Below are 16100 nucleotides of genomic sequence, written 5' to 3' on the forward strand. Positions count from 1 at the left end.
AATCTAAAAAGTATTTGATCGGAGTTTTGTCAGAATCCAAACCCTGACCAAATAAGAGTCTAACCTTCACCTCATCACAGGGCACCAAATGGAACAAGGGTATTTTTTTCCACAATAGGTAGATTTTTTTAAGCATCTAGTACTCTGAGTGAGTACATACCATACCCCTGAATACTTTGTTTCTAAGTAATGCTCAACAATTTTCATAATGCAATCTCGAGTGTCCTAATTGAAACAAAATACATTTTGGGACGATATTACGAGCTTCCATACTCACGGAACGCTAACGGTTGTCTAAAGAATATGCATGTAGTAGACAACTTTACATCTCGCAAATCCCTTGCCATTTTCATACCATTACATAAAAATTGAAAAACTGTTGCGCACACAAAACAAAGGATTTTAAAAAGCATATTTCAGAATGGTAGGAGAAGATAACTGCCTTAAATGGCAACCCTTTTACCAAGCCAGAGTTTCTTTCATTGCACGCAATGATTGTGCGTTATTGTGAATTACTGATGTGCCATTTAGCAAACACTTAAGGTGCACCACCAAAGGGGACCCTGGTTCAGTGTGGTATCTGTCAGAAAGTTTAGGAGAGAGGAGAAAAGGGCATCTAAGTCATTTGCATAAATTGCAGGGAAAGCAAAAATATGAAGAATCATAAGAGAATGGCCATCCCTGATGAAAACGGCAGCATGTCAGAGACCAGATCTACACATTGCATTTTGCGCTCAGCACTAATAAAGATGAAGTACCCAAATCAATCGGCCCTTCTCGCAGCCCGTCCAGCTCATACAGTCTGCCGTACACAGGAACGTAGCTTACAAAGTGGAAGGCATCTTCATCTTTTGCAGAAGGCTTGGCATCAAACTCGAACATCTGTTGCCTGCAATAGGTGAAAATGTAAATAAGATTGCAGCATTTCAGCTGTTTAACAATGAGCAACATTAAAAAAATGTACTTTCTCCAAAATGTATGCACGACATGGAAAGTTTACAGTATAAGAGACAGGTCAGCTTTAGCACATTCACTGCAGAGATTCTCCTCTCATGAGAAACACAGCAAACAATCATGACAGAGAACACTAATAGTAACATGCTATGCATTCCTGGGCACTAAAAGGAAAGTAGTCTACTAACACTGACAAGTCAAATAACTTGTTCAGAACATGTAGAAAAATCAGTTATTTTCATGTTTATCTCCACTAAAATATACAAAACCCTTTAACATTAAACCTCCAACCAGACAGAGGTCTCCAGGCAGGGAGCAGCTAAATCACCAAAGACAGACAGGTCTAGTGGCGAGGTTGGTGGATTTGCAATCAGCAGATCTCAGATCTAGATCTTCGTTCTAAATCTCAGCTAAACCACTACACTATTTGGTGCCACCAGGGTGAAATCTCAATCCTACTTTGCAACAGCTCTATTGCCTTTGTAGGGGTAAGTGCTTAGAAACTGGGCAAAAACAAGGATGTAGCACTCTAGATAAAAAGAAAAAGATACATCTATATATCCTTATATATTTGTTAAACACTCTGCCAAGTCATGAGCTCCAGAACCCTAACAGACAGCAGGGCTATTTAGCGAGGCAATGACTGACCTCAACTTTCCCCAATTGGCAGTGGGTGCTGCTCATAGCGGAGGTCATACACTAGAACTAATATTCTCTACCCCTCCTTTAAGGTCAGTTCTCCCTTCCATTAATCTGGACAGATCATTTTTTTTGTGCCCCTTCATGTATCCCTTCCTCCTACCCGATAATGCCCAACTAAGCCCGAGAGTATCGCCAGGCCGTGGAGGACTATGCCAGAGGCCAGTCTATTACATATACTCTCCCAGATTGAGGGGGATCACCTCGAAGGGAATGTAGGTCACCATCACCTCCTTTAACTTCCTCCTATTAAAAGACTTTAAGAAACGCCACCCCCCACCCCTCCTCAAATCATATTCTTGAAAAAGATCTGCACCCTCAGCTAACTAGTTTACGCCTGGTCTTCAGGAAGAAAGACTGAAATGCGAACAAGTGAAAGGGAGGTGGCGTAGGGACTAGGACATTGAGGACAAGTGGGCTTATAGCACTGCCCTCAAACAGTTTCAAATAAATATTTTTTTTAAATCAAAAACTGCTTTTTTTCCCTTCACAAATTGCAGCCACTGAAACACCCCAGAGCGATTTTTTAAATTGTAATTGTTTTTTTGCAGGCTGAGGCTTGCAAACAGAGTGTACCTACCTTACAATCCCTGGCTGAGGATCTTTCCTCATTTTTCCACTTGAAAGTGGAAAAAATCTATTCCAATTTAAACAATAGGTCGGACACCTACACCCTAAAGTCAACTTCCATCACTGCCACAGCCACGACCATGGTACGGCTTGAGTCTTTCGAACCAATTCCACTGGCCGACAGAGTACATTATTCATAAAATCAAATGTGGCTCAACCCTAGATCCCAATCCTCCCTCTATGCTTTACTAGGCAGCCTATGCCATTAGCCCACAAATCAATGCACTATATAGAGAGTTGCATGGTGCTGTTAAGCTGGGAAAAGCCACCGGCCATTCCATTGATAAAAAATACATTTTTTTTTAAAAAGCGAACGCCAACCTGTACACCCTGAGCAGTTATAGGCTCATCTCTCCCCTTCCACACCTTGGCAATAAGCTAAAATCACTGGTGAACGTCAGACACCAGTTATGTGGAACTGAACAAGATTCTACATTCTACCTAGATGGGTTCTGTGCTGGATTCATAACGGAATTATCCCTTCTGGGAATCACAGAATACATCAGGGACAACCGCGAGTCAGGGCAGAAGACGTGGTCATCTTGCTACATCTTTCCATCGCCTTCGACATCGTGTTGCACCGGATCCGCCTTCAAAGGGTGAAGCGAGCAGAAGTTATAAGCTGCACTCTGAAATGGTTTTGTTCCTTCCTAACACACAGACAGCAGGTGGTCTTCCTCTCACCCTTTAACTCCCAGTCTAGGGCCATTAGATGTGGTGCTCATCATGGAGTCAAACCCTATTTAACATTTAATTAGCTTCATTAGCACGTTTCACACAAAGTTGGGGTATCAGTATCGTCTCCTACGTAGATGATGGAATATGCTACTTACCAATATGCATCTGTTCTTGGCATGTAGGGCTGCTGACATTCATATCTGTGCATAGATCGCAGCCTAGTGTTGGGTCCGGATGATTGCACATTGTTGTCCTGGAAGAGTCTAAGTATCACACGATAGGTGGCTCCTCCTTCGGACAACAGTGCGCATGGGCATCCTCTCCATCCTCAGATTGTTTTAGCCATTGTGGCAGAGATGGAGTATAGTACAGTAAGAGATGCAAAGAGTGAATGCTGCAGCTGCGACAGGCACCGGGGAGGTGGGTGGGCGATATGAATGTCAGCAGCCCTACATGCCAAGAACAGATGCATACTGATAAGTAGCATATTCCATTCGAGGCATGTGGGCTGCTGAATTCATATCTGTGCATAGAATGTCTAACAGTATCTCCCTTAGCGGTGCTACCCGTGTCATCTGCAGCAGTCTGTCCTACAGCAGTTAGCTGTTTTGAATGTACATCTACACAATAGTGTTTTGTAAATGTATGTGTTGTTGACCATGTGGCTGCTTTACAAATTTTGTGTAAAGGAATATTTCCCAGGAAAGCCATGGATGCCCCTAGCTTGCGTGTGGAATGCGCCCTAGGGGGAACTGTTAAGGTGCGTTTGGCTTTTAGATAACATATCTGGATGCATTTAACGATCCATCAGGCTATACCTGATTTTGAAATGGGATTGCCTTTGTGTTGCGGTGCGAAAGCAACAAACAACTGTTTCGTTTTTCGAAATGCCTTAGTTCTGTCTATATAGTATAGCAGAGCTCTTTGACATAGAGAGTATGCAAGGCCCTTTCAGCTACTGTTTGTGGATTCTGAAAGAACACTGGCAGTTCGATGGTTTGATTTATGTGGACATAGGATACCACCTTTGGCATGAATTTAGGGTTTGTTCTGAGAACTACCCTATTTGCATGCATTTGGATGAATGGCTCTTGAATAGTTATGGCTGAAGCTCGCTAACTCTTCGAAGCGAAGTAATGGCAATAAGAAAGCCACCTTCCAAGTAAGAAATTGTATTTCGCATGAGTGTAGTGGTTCAAAAGGTGTTCCCATAAGTCTGGTTAGAACAATGTTTAGATTCCAGACTGGTGAAGGTGGGTGTCTTGGAGGAATTACGCGTTTGAGTCCTTCCATAAACGCTTTAATTGCTGGCACCCTAAAAAGTGAAAGGTGTAACGCAGCTAAATGTATCCTGATGGATGAATAGGCTAAATTGCAGCGTTGTAGGTGCAATAGATAGCAGATGATGTTTTGAGTAGAAGCATCAAATGGGTTTATATGATTGTTTCTGCAGTAAATGACGAAACGTTTCCACTTAGCTGCATAACATGCCCTGGTAGTGGGTTTTCTTGCTTCCTTGATAATGTTCATACAGTCTGGAGGCAAGTTCAGGTATCCAAACTCTAGGATCTCAGGAGCCAGATCGCCAGGTTCAGCTGTTGCGGATCTGGATGTTGGATTTCTCCATAACTCTGAGTTAGTAGATTGGGTGTGAGTCTCAGTCTTTGATGAGGCACCAATGACAGTTCTAGGAACGTTGTGTACCATGGTTGCCTCGCCCATGTGGGGGCAACTAGGATTAGCGTTAGTGAGTGTTGGCGTAGTTTGCGTGCCACTAGCGGTATTAATGGAGCTGGGGGAAAAGCGTACGCAAATTTGCCTGACGAGTTCATCCATATCACATTGCCTTGCGACTGTGGATGTGGGAACCTGGCGGCAAAGTACTGGCATTTTGCGTTTTCGCTTGTGGCAAACAGGTCTATCTCCGGGTGTCCCAACTTCCGGAAGAATGGCTGGAGCACTTTGGGGTGAATCTCCCATTCGTGCATTTGTTGACTGGGCCTGCTGAGCAGGTCGGCTACTTGATTGTCCTTGCTTGGGAGGTGCTCTGCCATAAGAAACATGCTCCTTTGAATGGCCCACTTCCACATTGCTTGAGCTAGGTGCGACAGCTGTGGGGAGTGTGTTCCTTCCTGTTTCTGAATGTAATGCATAGCTGTCATGTAGTCCGTCCGGATCAACACGGTTTTGTTGTCCGTCCGGATCAACACGGTTTTGTTGCATAAGTGTGTCTTGAATGCTTTTAGAGCTAGAAAGATAGTCATCAGCTCCAGAAGGTTGATGTCCATCTTCTTTTGTTGTACAGTCCAGAGTCCCTGTACTGTGTAGTGTAGGACATGGGCACCCCATCCTAGTAGGGATGCGTCCGCGGTTAACACTATTTGTGGGACAGGCTCTTGGAACAGTCGTCCCTTGCAAAGGTTTTGTGGATTACACCAATGCAGAGAGTTGTATGCCCGACTGGTCACCAACACTAGGTCATTTAATTGCCCTTGAGCCTGGTTCCACTGCCTTGCTAGGCACTCTTGGAGAGGACGCATGTGTAGTCTGGCATGAAGGACTATGAATATGCACGAGGCCATCATGCCTATTAGTTGTATGAACACTCTAGCTGGTACTGAGTGTTGGGGCCTGAATTTTTGGATCAGTGCTTGCATGCTGTTGATAAGTGCTGCATTGGGGTATGCTTTTGCTGCCAGTGTATCTACAGTTGCTCCCAGGTATTGTTGTACATGGGAGGGTGTCAGATGTGACTGAGTAGTTTAGCGAGAAGCCTAAACTGTGCAGGAGATGGATGGTTTTTGACATGTGGTTGGCACACTGCTGGGCTGATGGCACTTGTATTAGCCAATCGTCCAGATATGGGTACACATGATTGTGTTGCCTTCTGAGATGTGCCGCCACGGTAGCTAGACATTTGGTGAAGACGCATGGAGCTGTTGTGACACCAAATGGTAGTACTTTGAACTGGTAGTGCTGTCATTGTATGGTGAACCTGAGATCCTTTCTGTGAGCAGGGTGTATTGGTATATGAAAGTATGTGTCTTGGAGGTCCAGAGTTGCTAGGAAGTCTCCCTTGCGGAGCAATGGTAAGACTTGCTGGAGAGTGAGCATATGAAAATGCTCCGTCAAAATGTACACGTTGAGGGGCCTGAGGTCCAATATTGGTCTGAGAGACTCGTCCTTCTTTGGAATTAGGAAGTATAGGGAGTATACTCCTGTTCCCTGATGTTGTAGTGGGACTGGTTCTATGGCCCCCTTTTGCAGCATACTGATGACCTCTTGCTGCAGTAGTGTTATATGTTCCTGTGACATTGGACGGTGCACAGGTGGTATGTTGGGTGGGGTTGAGGTGAGTTCTAGGCAATAGCCATGTTGGATAATTTGCCTGACCCACTTGTCTGTTGTGATATTTAACCAGATTGGTAGAAATTGCTGCAGTCTTCCCCCGACCGGTGTTATATGGTCTGGGGGTAGTGCCAAGAAGTCACTGTTTGGTGTTAGTGGAGGATCTATTTGCATTTCCTCCCTTTCTTTGGTGTTATTGCCTCTGTATCCACCCCTGTTAGTGTTTTTGCTGTATGTTGATTGTGTGTTACTTTTGTAGCTGGAGGATTGCTGTGATGTATTACTTCGCGCTCCACCTCTATAATTGGAGCGACGAAAGGAGCCCCGGTGTTGTTGGGACTGGAGAGCTCCCATGGATTTTGCACTTTCCGCATCCTTTTTCATTTTGTCCAGAATTGAGTCAACTGCTGGACCAAATAAAAAGTCTGGGTTGATGGGCTGATTAAGAATTGTGGATTGAACCTCATTCTTAAAGCCTGATATGCGGAGCCATGCGTGTCGTCTGAGCAGCACGCTTGCATTTATAGATCTGGCCGCTGTATCTCCCGCGTCTAGGGCACATTTAATTGAGGCATTGGTGATGAGCTTTCCCTCCTGTATAAGATCATCTGCCTGCTGTTTGTAAGGGTCAGGTAAGTGTTGGAGAATTTCTTCTAAGCGGTCATAGTTTGCCCTGTCATATCTGGCCAGCAAGGCCTGTGTATTGGCAATTCTCCATGAGTTTGCCGCTTGGGGAGCTACTCTTTGCCGGATGCCTCAAAGATTTTTGACTCTTTGTCCGGAGGAGCTGCCTCGCCGGTAGTTTGGGAATTAGCTAGTTTACGTGCGTTGGATACCACCAGGGAGTCTAGGGGTAGCTGACCCTTGATGTATGTAGGATCTATGGGTGCAGCCCTATATTTCTTTTCAATTCTAGGGTTTAGGACCCGTGCCCTAGCAGTGTCCTTAAAAATGTCATGTGCGTGTTTTAAGACGCCTTTCAACATGGGGAGTGTTTTTACATGCCGCTCAGATGTTGTTAGTGTGTCAAAGAGAAAGTCTTCTTCAATAGCATCAGAGTGCATACCTACGTTATGGTAGGTAGCCGCTCAATCAAGTAAAGAATTAAAGGCCACAGTATCTTCTGTGGGTGATGGCTTAGTTGGGTAAAGTGCAGGTTCTGTAATGGGCAGAGCCCCTTCATTGTCTGGTTTTCCTCCTGCACCCCATGGCTGTAGGTTAGAGTCTCCAGTTGGGTTTTGTGGATAACTAAACCCTACATCTGAATCCTGATCTTCATCTGGGTTGTAGTCAAGTGATGTTGGGGCATATGGCGTAGTCATATCTGGATTGATAGGTTCAAAAAGTATTGGGGAGGTATCACAGTCTCTTTTCTTTTTGAGTGGTATTCTAGGAAAGTCTTGTATTGGCAAAGGCCTTTTCTTTTTTGAATAAACAGTCACTTTACCAGTTACTGGGTCAATATACAGTTTTGACTGGTCTTCTGTGTCGGTGTCTGGGTGAACAAGCTCTTCCTCCAGTTTTAGGCTTTGGTGCAGTAGCCTTTGGTTTGGCTGTTTTTGGGTCGATATTTATTGGGTTCGACCGTTTTTTGTGGTTTGTGATGCTTGTCGACAGGTTTTGTTGGTGGAATGTCTTTGAGTGGCTTCACCACCTTTTTCGGACCGAGCGGATTGGTCGGTTCGACAGTGCCTTTAGGTGTTTTTGGTATTTGAGGTCTCGGCTCGGTGCCCTTCTTCGGTTCGAGGTGCTACGGCTCGACCGCTTTAGTTTGTTCCACCCTAGGTTTCACTTTCAGTTCGACATTAGTGTTGGGCGTAGGCCTTTTACTGTCGTAGACTGTGTTTGTCCCCTTGTCGATAGTCAATGTTACATTGCTCGATTCGACGCTCTTAGTTTTGGGGTTCGATTCGATGTGCTTTGGCGTCGAATCGATGATCTTTGCCCGCGATGTGGAGCCGGCGGCTTTTGGCTTTGGGGTCGACTCGACAGATTTGATCTTAGGTGTCAACTCAACGGTCTTAGGCTTCGAAGGTCGTGTTGGAGCTACGGCCTTAGGCTCGATGACCTTTGGTTTAAATACTTTTGGTTCGACTACTTTCTGTCCGAAGACGGTGTTGTCGACGAGTTTCGGTTTTAATGTAACCGGTGCCGTATGGAGTGTCCCAGAGAGCTCTTTGGATATGTTCTTAGCCGGGCGGTATAGCGGGGCTGTAGAACCTGAATATTGATCTTGGCTAAGGCCTGCTGGCGATGCCTTGACCTGAGTCTCTGATATTGGTTCAGTGTCTAAATGGGGCGGTGTACTCACGGTTCGCCCCTCATCGTCATCGGAGTGGTCTTCAATAGCTACGATGTTTTGATAGTCTTCCTCAAGATCGACAATTTGGTCTTCGTCCTCGAGGCAATCATCGGAGTAGTGCTACGAGTACTGTTCTTCATCTCGATCCGATTCTTAGGCGCTCGCTAGTTCTTCCTCATCGTCTAAGATATGATCGGCTCTGGTGCCGACCGCTGCATTTCTTGCCTCGCCGCCCGTCTATTCCAGATAGTCTTTTTCGACCGGAACTGGGCACAGGCCAGGCAACTATCTTCTTTGTGATCTGGGGATAAGCATTTGTTGCACACGGGATGCTGATCAGTATGCGGGAACTTACCTGCGGGCAGTATTTGAATGGACTTCGTTCCATCGACGGCTGGTCCACGCGCTGTTGAGAAGGCCTCACGGCCCGATTCAACGACCGAAGTGCAATAGATGTTTCAAAAGTGTATCGGTACCGAGCGCAGAAACAATACAGACGGGCCTTTAGAGAAGAGTTTAATTAATTCCGAACTTAGAAAGTTGGAAAGTACATCCGAACCCAATGGCGGAAAAAAACAATCTGAGGATGGAGAGGATGCCCATGCACACTGTAGTCCGAAGGAGGAGCCACCTATCTCGTGATACTCCGAAGACTCTTCCAGGACAACAATGTGCAATCATCCGGACCCAACACTAGGTGGCGATCTATGCACAGATATGAATTCAGCAGCCCACATGCCTCGAACACTCAGCTTATGCTATCCTTCCATCAGCTTAATGACAATGTAATTGGAAATTTTCAGGGCTGTCTTGCATCCATTGCTCAATGGATGCACAACAATTGTTTACAACTCAACTCTGACAAAACTGAAATCTTGATATTTGGCTCCACCTCCCCTCTTGACGAACTGCGTCTCTGGCAATCAAACTTAGGGGCCTGCCCCTACCCCTTCTACAGTAGTCAGAAATCTGGTCGTCTTTATGGACACTGCACTTTCCTACAAACTCCATGTCAAAGTCACCACTGCTACATTCTTTGGCCTGCTAAAATCCTTAAGAAAGCTTCTAAAATATCTCTTCCTAGACACTAATCACCTCCAGGTTGGACTACGCCAACGTACTCTATCTAGGTGCCCCCCAGAATCTGCTATCACGACTACAACAGATTCAAAATGCAGCAGCTAGGCTCATCCAGAATATCCCCAAACGCTAGTCTGTTAGACAAGGGCTAAACGATTTGCACTGCTTACTATCAAGGCAAGGATAAAATTCAAAACTCTCATTAAAACTCATATAGCCTTCCAATTAAAGGGCCCTGGCTACATCCAAGACCAGCTTGAAAACTACTCCCCTGCTAGGGCACTTCGCTCTTCTAATCTCAATTAATTATGTGTCCTCAGATTCTGAAAAGCCAGATCTGGGACAGATCCTTCTCTGTACAGGAACCTGAAAGGCTTCTTATCTCCCTTTGTGCCATCTCTAGTGAAAGCCTGTTCAAGGCACAGTTGAAAACAGTGTTGTTTAGAGAGCTATATTCTTCAACACTATCCGACTGGATGTATGCAAGCGCAAGGACGCTTCTTCTGAAGCAGAAGTTGAAATTGATAAATATCTCTTCATTCATTCATAGATATCACACAGTATTCCGTTCTGTTGCACATCAATAAAAATGGTGACACAGTCACAAAGATGAATGGAGGCAGCGTTGTTCAAAAGCCAATGTACAAGTATCACCAGCAAGATAAATTATATCGGGTCATGCTGTTGTAACCAGCTGACTGACACTACGGTGCAAGTTTCAACAACACTTACCGGGCAAAACTGTTGTGAACTTGTCGAATCAGCTCTGAGTTACTGAGCGCCAAGCCCTTCATCTGAAACAAGACAAAGATAGATATTACAAAGTAAATGCACACAACAGGAGTTACCCCCTCAGGCTAGATGGTCTTCACAGACAGCCCTGTTACCAAGTGATACCACATGACTAGTAAAAATGTAACTGCTTGCAATAGCAAGTATTATGTATGCATGTATATGAACCTTGCCAAACGTAAACAAGTAGCAGGAGGAGAGGAAACTGGGTTGTGGATGGTTAATGCATTGTGATGTAGTGTTCTTTAAAGAGATGAGTATTTAACTCTTTCATAAACTGGAGCATCGATTGGGCGGTCCTGATGGACACCAGGATGTTTTTCCAGATACTAGGTGCATAGATGGAAAAAGTAGATTGTAAAATGTCTTTTACAGATGAGCCTGTGCTGTGAGTGTGTCGAAGCCCACCACAGGTGGTGAGCAAGCCTGCAAGGTTACAGAGGGTGGTGGTCTTGATGGCTTTGTAAATGATGTAGACAGTTTTGAACATGGTGAGGACCAGCAACAGGAGCCAATGAGTTCAGCAAGAAGGGGGCAATGCGATCATATTTCTTCATGCCCTGGATGAGATGTGCAGCGGCGTGTAGAATGCCCTTAAGGAGTGCCCGTGTAGAGCCTAGGAGGCCATGGAGTAGGGTATTACCACCATCCCTATTCAACAGTATGAGGGCTTAAACAGCGGCTCTGAAGTCACTTTCTGGAAGAAACGGCTTGATTTTCTTTAGACGCAAGAGCTGATACCAGGTCATTTTTGAGTTTTTGGCAATGTCGTCTGTGTGAGCGAGGTTGGCAACCAGGGTGAACACAAGTGACTTGGCATTTGGTGAGAGCTGGGATTCGAAGCAGTCAAGATTCACGTCATTGGGCCACGTTGTACTTATTGTGTTTATTGTTTTTGGCAAATAACAGGAACTTTGTCTTGGCTCGGTTGAGTTTCAGGTAGGCACTAGAAATCCAGGTCTGTGTAATGTACAAGCAGGGTTTAAGGTTTTGCAAGTCTCAAGAGGAAGAGAAATTCAAGTGGAGCTGTGTACCATCATCATATTGGTGAATCTTAATGCGGTTATCTGTGAGTAGAGCACCAAGCAGCTCAATGTAAAGGGTGATGATAAAAGGAGACTAACTGGAATCCTGGGGCACTCAACACATGCTAATGATCTTTCGTGGCTGGAGGTGCCCATGAGAACAAACTGGTGTCGGTTGGAAAGGAAGGAGGAGAACCAGTGAAGGACATTGCTGGTAAATCCCATTCAAGCTTCAGGGTACGTATGAGGGGGTTTATGGTGGGCTGTGTCAAAGGCAGCTGAGAAGTCCAGCAATATCAGGAGGCAGGGCTCATCTTCATCTGTGGTAAAGAGGGTATAATCTATAATGCACCAAATAGCATTCTCTGTACAGCCTTACACATCCGGACCACACATGAAGATAACCCCTGCTTCTTGATATTGCTCGACCTCGCACCTGTCTTCGATACAGTTTACTGTCCCACCCTCCTACGCACCCTCGAGTCTAGAATGTGGTAATCCTTCACTACCTCAAGGTAACTGAAAGGAGGGGGGTTAATTGAGTCATCTGCTCATCCACCTATATGCTTCGCGAGATGATAGAGGGGGTAAATATTGGTAAAAGGAGGCAGTGCAAGGAAATTGATGTTGAGCAGGGTGATCATTAGGCGTGTGGAAGTGAGAATATATGCAATGGAAGGGGCATGGAAGTTGGATGAGGTGAAAAAAATTGAAGGGAGACAGCAATCTAGGGACAGCCTGTCAGCAACAAGTATGTAAACACAAGAAAACTATAGGGCAGAAATCTGAGATAAAACCCTCAAAAGAATAAATTAAACAAGTTTAGTTCATTTAAGGCCACACTTTAATTAGAAGGGACAATATTACTAAATATTGGCTTTTTAAGTTTAGTCTTTATAAACGTGAGCATATGAGTAATAAGGAAACAATACTTACCATTAACAACTAATTTGTAGTGCTGAAGAGCCAAAGGCTCTGCACACTTCTGACATCTAATGCTAGACGTAGAAATTGCACACCGTTTTCTTCTAAATAGAGGTTTCAGTTTTAAGGTGCCTTGTGATACCTCCTCTGAAACCCACAATGCAACAGGACAGACTCCAACGTAGCTATGTTTTTTCAGATACACATGCAAGTAAGATAAGTGTTAGAGATGCATAGTAGGGAAGTTGGTGTGTAATTGTATGTATTTACAATATAATAGCCAAACGTCATGGATTGAACTTGAATCGAAGGAGGTGGAAAGATGCATGTGAATTACAGTACTGCAAACGGTTGTTACCAGTAAGTAATGTTTTATTTGCTGCTATAAATCACATGATCTGCATAGACTGAAAAGCAGTATCCATCTCCCTAAAACAGTCATTTGCAAGCAGGAGTGAAACACTTCTGGAGCAAAGTGTTAAGTACAGGTTGCCCTATTTGTTAAGTACAGTTTGCCCAATTTGTACTTCTTTTCGGGAGTGAATACCCACAGTAATGTTTGAAGAAGGTGTGGAAAGTAGACCTCGTAGCACCCCTACACATGTCTACAAGTGAAATAATGTCTAGGGAAGCCACAATGGCTCCCTGTTTTCAAAACGAAATGTGCTCTAGGCCAGCGTGTTGTGTGTGTTTGGCTTTAGCATAGCAAACTTGGATACTGCTATCAAACCATCTAGTGAGATCCACTTTTGAAATTTGTTTTCCAAGGTGGGCAGGCCAAAAGCACCCGAATGCTGTTGGGAAAAAAAGGTGGTAACTCAAAAGTTTTGTTGACATGAAAAGGGGAGACAATCTGAAGTAGAAAACGAGGGTGTGTTTTAAGGACGACCCATCATGGTGCACTTCATAAACAGCTTGTGTACCATAAGGGCTGGCAGGACACAGACTCTACAGTGGGCAGTGATTGCAATGAGGAAGGCCATTTCCATGAAACAAAAAGCATTGGGCAAGAGATTATCAGGTCACCTTTTTGAAGCAACATTTGCACTTACCACGTAATCCTATGGTGAGCTTGGCTGATGCTGTGTCGACATGGTGGAATATTTGGTGGTGTGGTATGAAACTCCAGGGGAAAGCCATGGGGTATGGAGTGCCCACTTGTCAGGTTATTTTCTCATAGTGGGGAAAGTATAACCTTAACCGTCCTGCAGGTGCTGACTGATGGTTGGGTTGCTATGTACCATTGTGTGGCATCAACCATAGCTACCTGCTTGCCTACAGCATAAATTTGTTGGCTTTCCTTGAAAGGTGAAGGGGTATCTCTTGCACCCTGCACAAAACCCCTTTTGTGTGCTGCATGTACTGTAGGTGAAGCTGGTGGGACCTGACCTCTGATGTAGATGGGGTATTATAGTGACACTTATAATTCGCCTCAAATGTACATGCAACATCTCTGCCTTTCTCGTTGTGTTTGAAATTTTCTGAAAAGCATTTGAGCATGCTCTTTAACATAGGCAGAAACAGGACATACTGCTCTTTCACTGAGACATTCTCAATGAGGAAGTCTTCCTCTTCCTCTGCCACATGAAGTATGACTTTATGATGGTCTGCTACAAGATGGATGACTGCATGATATACAGTAGTAACATTTGGTGGGGATGGCTTAATGAGAAAGCGATAAGTACAGGTCCAGTTTTGGAAAGATTAGTTATAATCATGCCACAGCTCATCTCCATCATCCAGGGGTATTGGGTTCTCATAAGAGTGTGGCTGATCAGCAGAGGGATCTTGATCAGAGTCTATATAAACAGACTGTGCTGGGGATGGAGACTGTATGGGCGATGGTGAGGCTCCCTAGATATACTATTTTGGGGGATGGGATATACCTCAGCTGCTTTGAGGTAGCTTCCACGATTGTGAGGCAAACTTGTTTGTGTGAGGCAGACCATTTGGAGGTGGGTTTGATAGAATGGGACTGATAAATAGGTCTATGTAGATCTCCCTGTGCCTTACAAAGGGTTGCTTGCCTTTGTCTGTTGCTTGTGTTGCTTCACTTGATAGAGGCTAGTTTCCAGGTTGATTTGGGAGTTGAACTCTGTTCTGAGCCGGACAGTGTAGGCTCTTGTGGCTGAAGCAGAATGTCTCCTTATCAAGTCTAGGGTCGAGGCATTTCCAAAGCAAGGGCTGGCTTTCAGGGCTGAGACAGCTCAGAGGCAGTGGGAGGCAAAAACTACAAAGCTTATTTGGTAGTGGATCAAGATTTGAGGCATGTGTCTCTTAAGGATGTTCTATGCCCTGAAGCTAAGGCTCCATTCGAGGTCTAACCCTGGAGGGAAGATACTCTAAATGAGTGGTCTAAGATACCAGAGGTGTGGCCTTTGTCCTTGGTGTGGGTTTAATCAATAAATCAATATTTAGAGCACGGCAAATCGCCTGCGAGGGTCTCGAGGCACTGGAGATGTTGGCTGCTGTATGATGGTTTGATCATTCACCATACAAGGACCCTGGAGAAGGATGTTCTCCTAGGTCAGAGGCACAGGAAGGGGCACATTCTAGACTCTGCTCCCCTTGGCCCCCCAGAGTGCCAAGGGACCCACTCCTTTAATTATTAGAGCAGGTTTCTCTGACTTCTTTGACACAGTTTTTGGTTCATGGCTCAGGACAGCTTTGGCGCTGCACTGCATAGTGCGACCATCTCGTATCCCTTCAATGCCATATGGTGTTTTTACACTGAAAGGCCTTATAGATGTACCATTTAGGTTCTCTACTGCTCCAAACACAGGAACATTGTTACAATTACCAATTACGGCAGAATTTAAAAAGTATTCTCTGTATCCTACCCAACAAGTCATTCTCATATGACCTGTCCCCAAGAATTTCAGTACAATCCGGTTCTGAAGAGTTTGACGACCATAAACGTTGTTGAACGTTTTAGTTACTAGTTCCAGTGTCTCAATGTTGAAAAAGATGGCACTTCCGTAAGGATACAGTTTTAAGGCTCAGAGGTTTGTCCGAACTCTATGGCAGGAAAAAAGTCTACGTTGGAGTCTATGAACTGGTGCATCGAGGGTTTCATGGGAGATATCGTGAGTCACCTTGAAACCTCTACTTCCAAAATAAACCTAGGTTGTCCACACCCACTACTAAATGGCAGGTGTCTGCAGAGCATGTGATCTTCGGCAGCACGAGCTCCAAACATTCGCTTAAACGTGAACCTCGAACAGCACTAGGGGGTTCAATGCCAGAAGAGTGGCTTATGAATTTAAAATGTTACACCCAGATAAAGACCAAAATATATCTTCAAAATTATTGGTCTAAAAAAGTCAGCAAACATTTTGCATGCAACAAGAAAAAGTTTTAAGAAATAGTATATAAAAATACTCACCCCTGCATCAAAATCATGTGTAAATTCCTTAAACTCCGAAAGGGTGTCCCCAATGTAAATATGTGAATGATCGCAGTTCAATAGAACACTGACAATAGCTTGAGTTGCGCAAGCATTATTGATAACCTACAAAGATAAATAGCACAAAAACTTATTTTATAGGAAAATGTTGGCAAAGGAAGGAAACTGTCAGATTGCAGCTGTACCAATGTCACTTCACTGACAACTCTGCCACTCATCAACAAATAATCATAAGAGCTACATTTCTAGCGCTTTTTCAGAA

General features: G+C 44.5%; 1 protein-coding gene across 1 annotated transcript in view; it reads right to left on the bottom strand.

Annotated features, from left to right (window-relative positions):
- UCHL5 (ubiquitin C-terminal hydrolase L5) overlaps window positions 1–16100 on the bottom strand; it is a 223054-nt gene that overhangs the window by 120313 nt on the left and 86641 nt on the right. Inside the window, exons 4-6 of the mRNA XM_086956996.1 lie at window positions 15818–15943; window positions 10424–10485; window positions 759–889 (exon numbers count right to left, since the gene is read on the bottom strand). Coding sequence (XP_086813122.1) covers window positions 759–889; window positions 10424–10485; window positions 15818–15943 — 319 coding nt within the window. The remainder of the gene's footprint in view (window positions 1–758; window positions 890–10423; window positions 10486–15817; window positions 15944–16100) is intronic.

The sequence above is a fragment of the Lissotriton vulgaris genome, chromosome 1_1, assembly GCF_964263255.1.
Source record: "Lissotriton vulgaris chromosome 1_1, aLisVul1.2, whole genome shotgun sequence".
NCBI lineage: Eukaryota > Metazoa > Chordata > Amphibia > Caudata > Salamandridae > Lissotriton > Lissotriton vulgaris.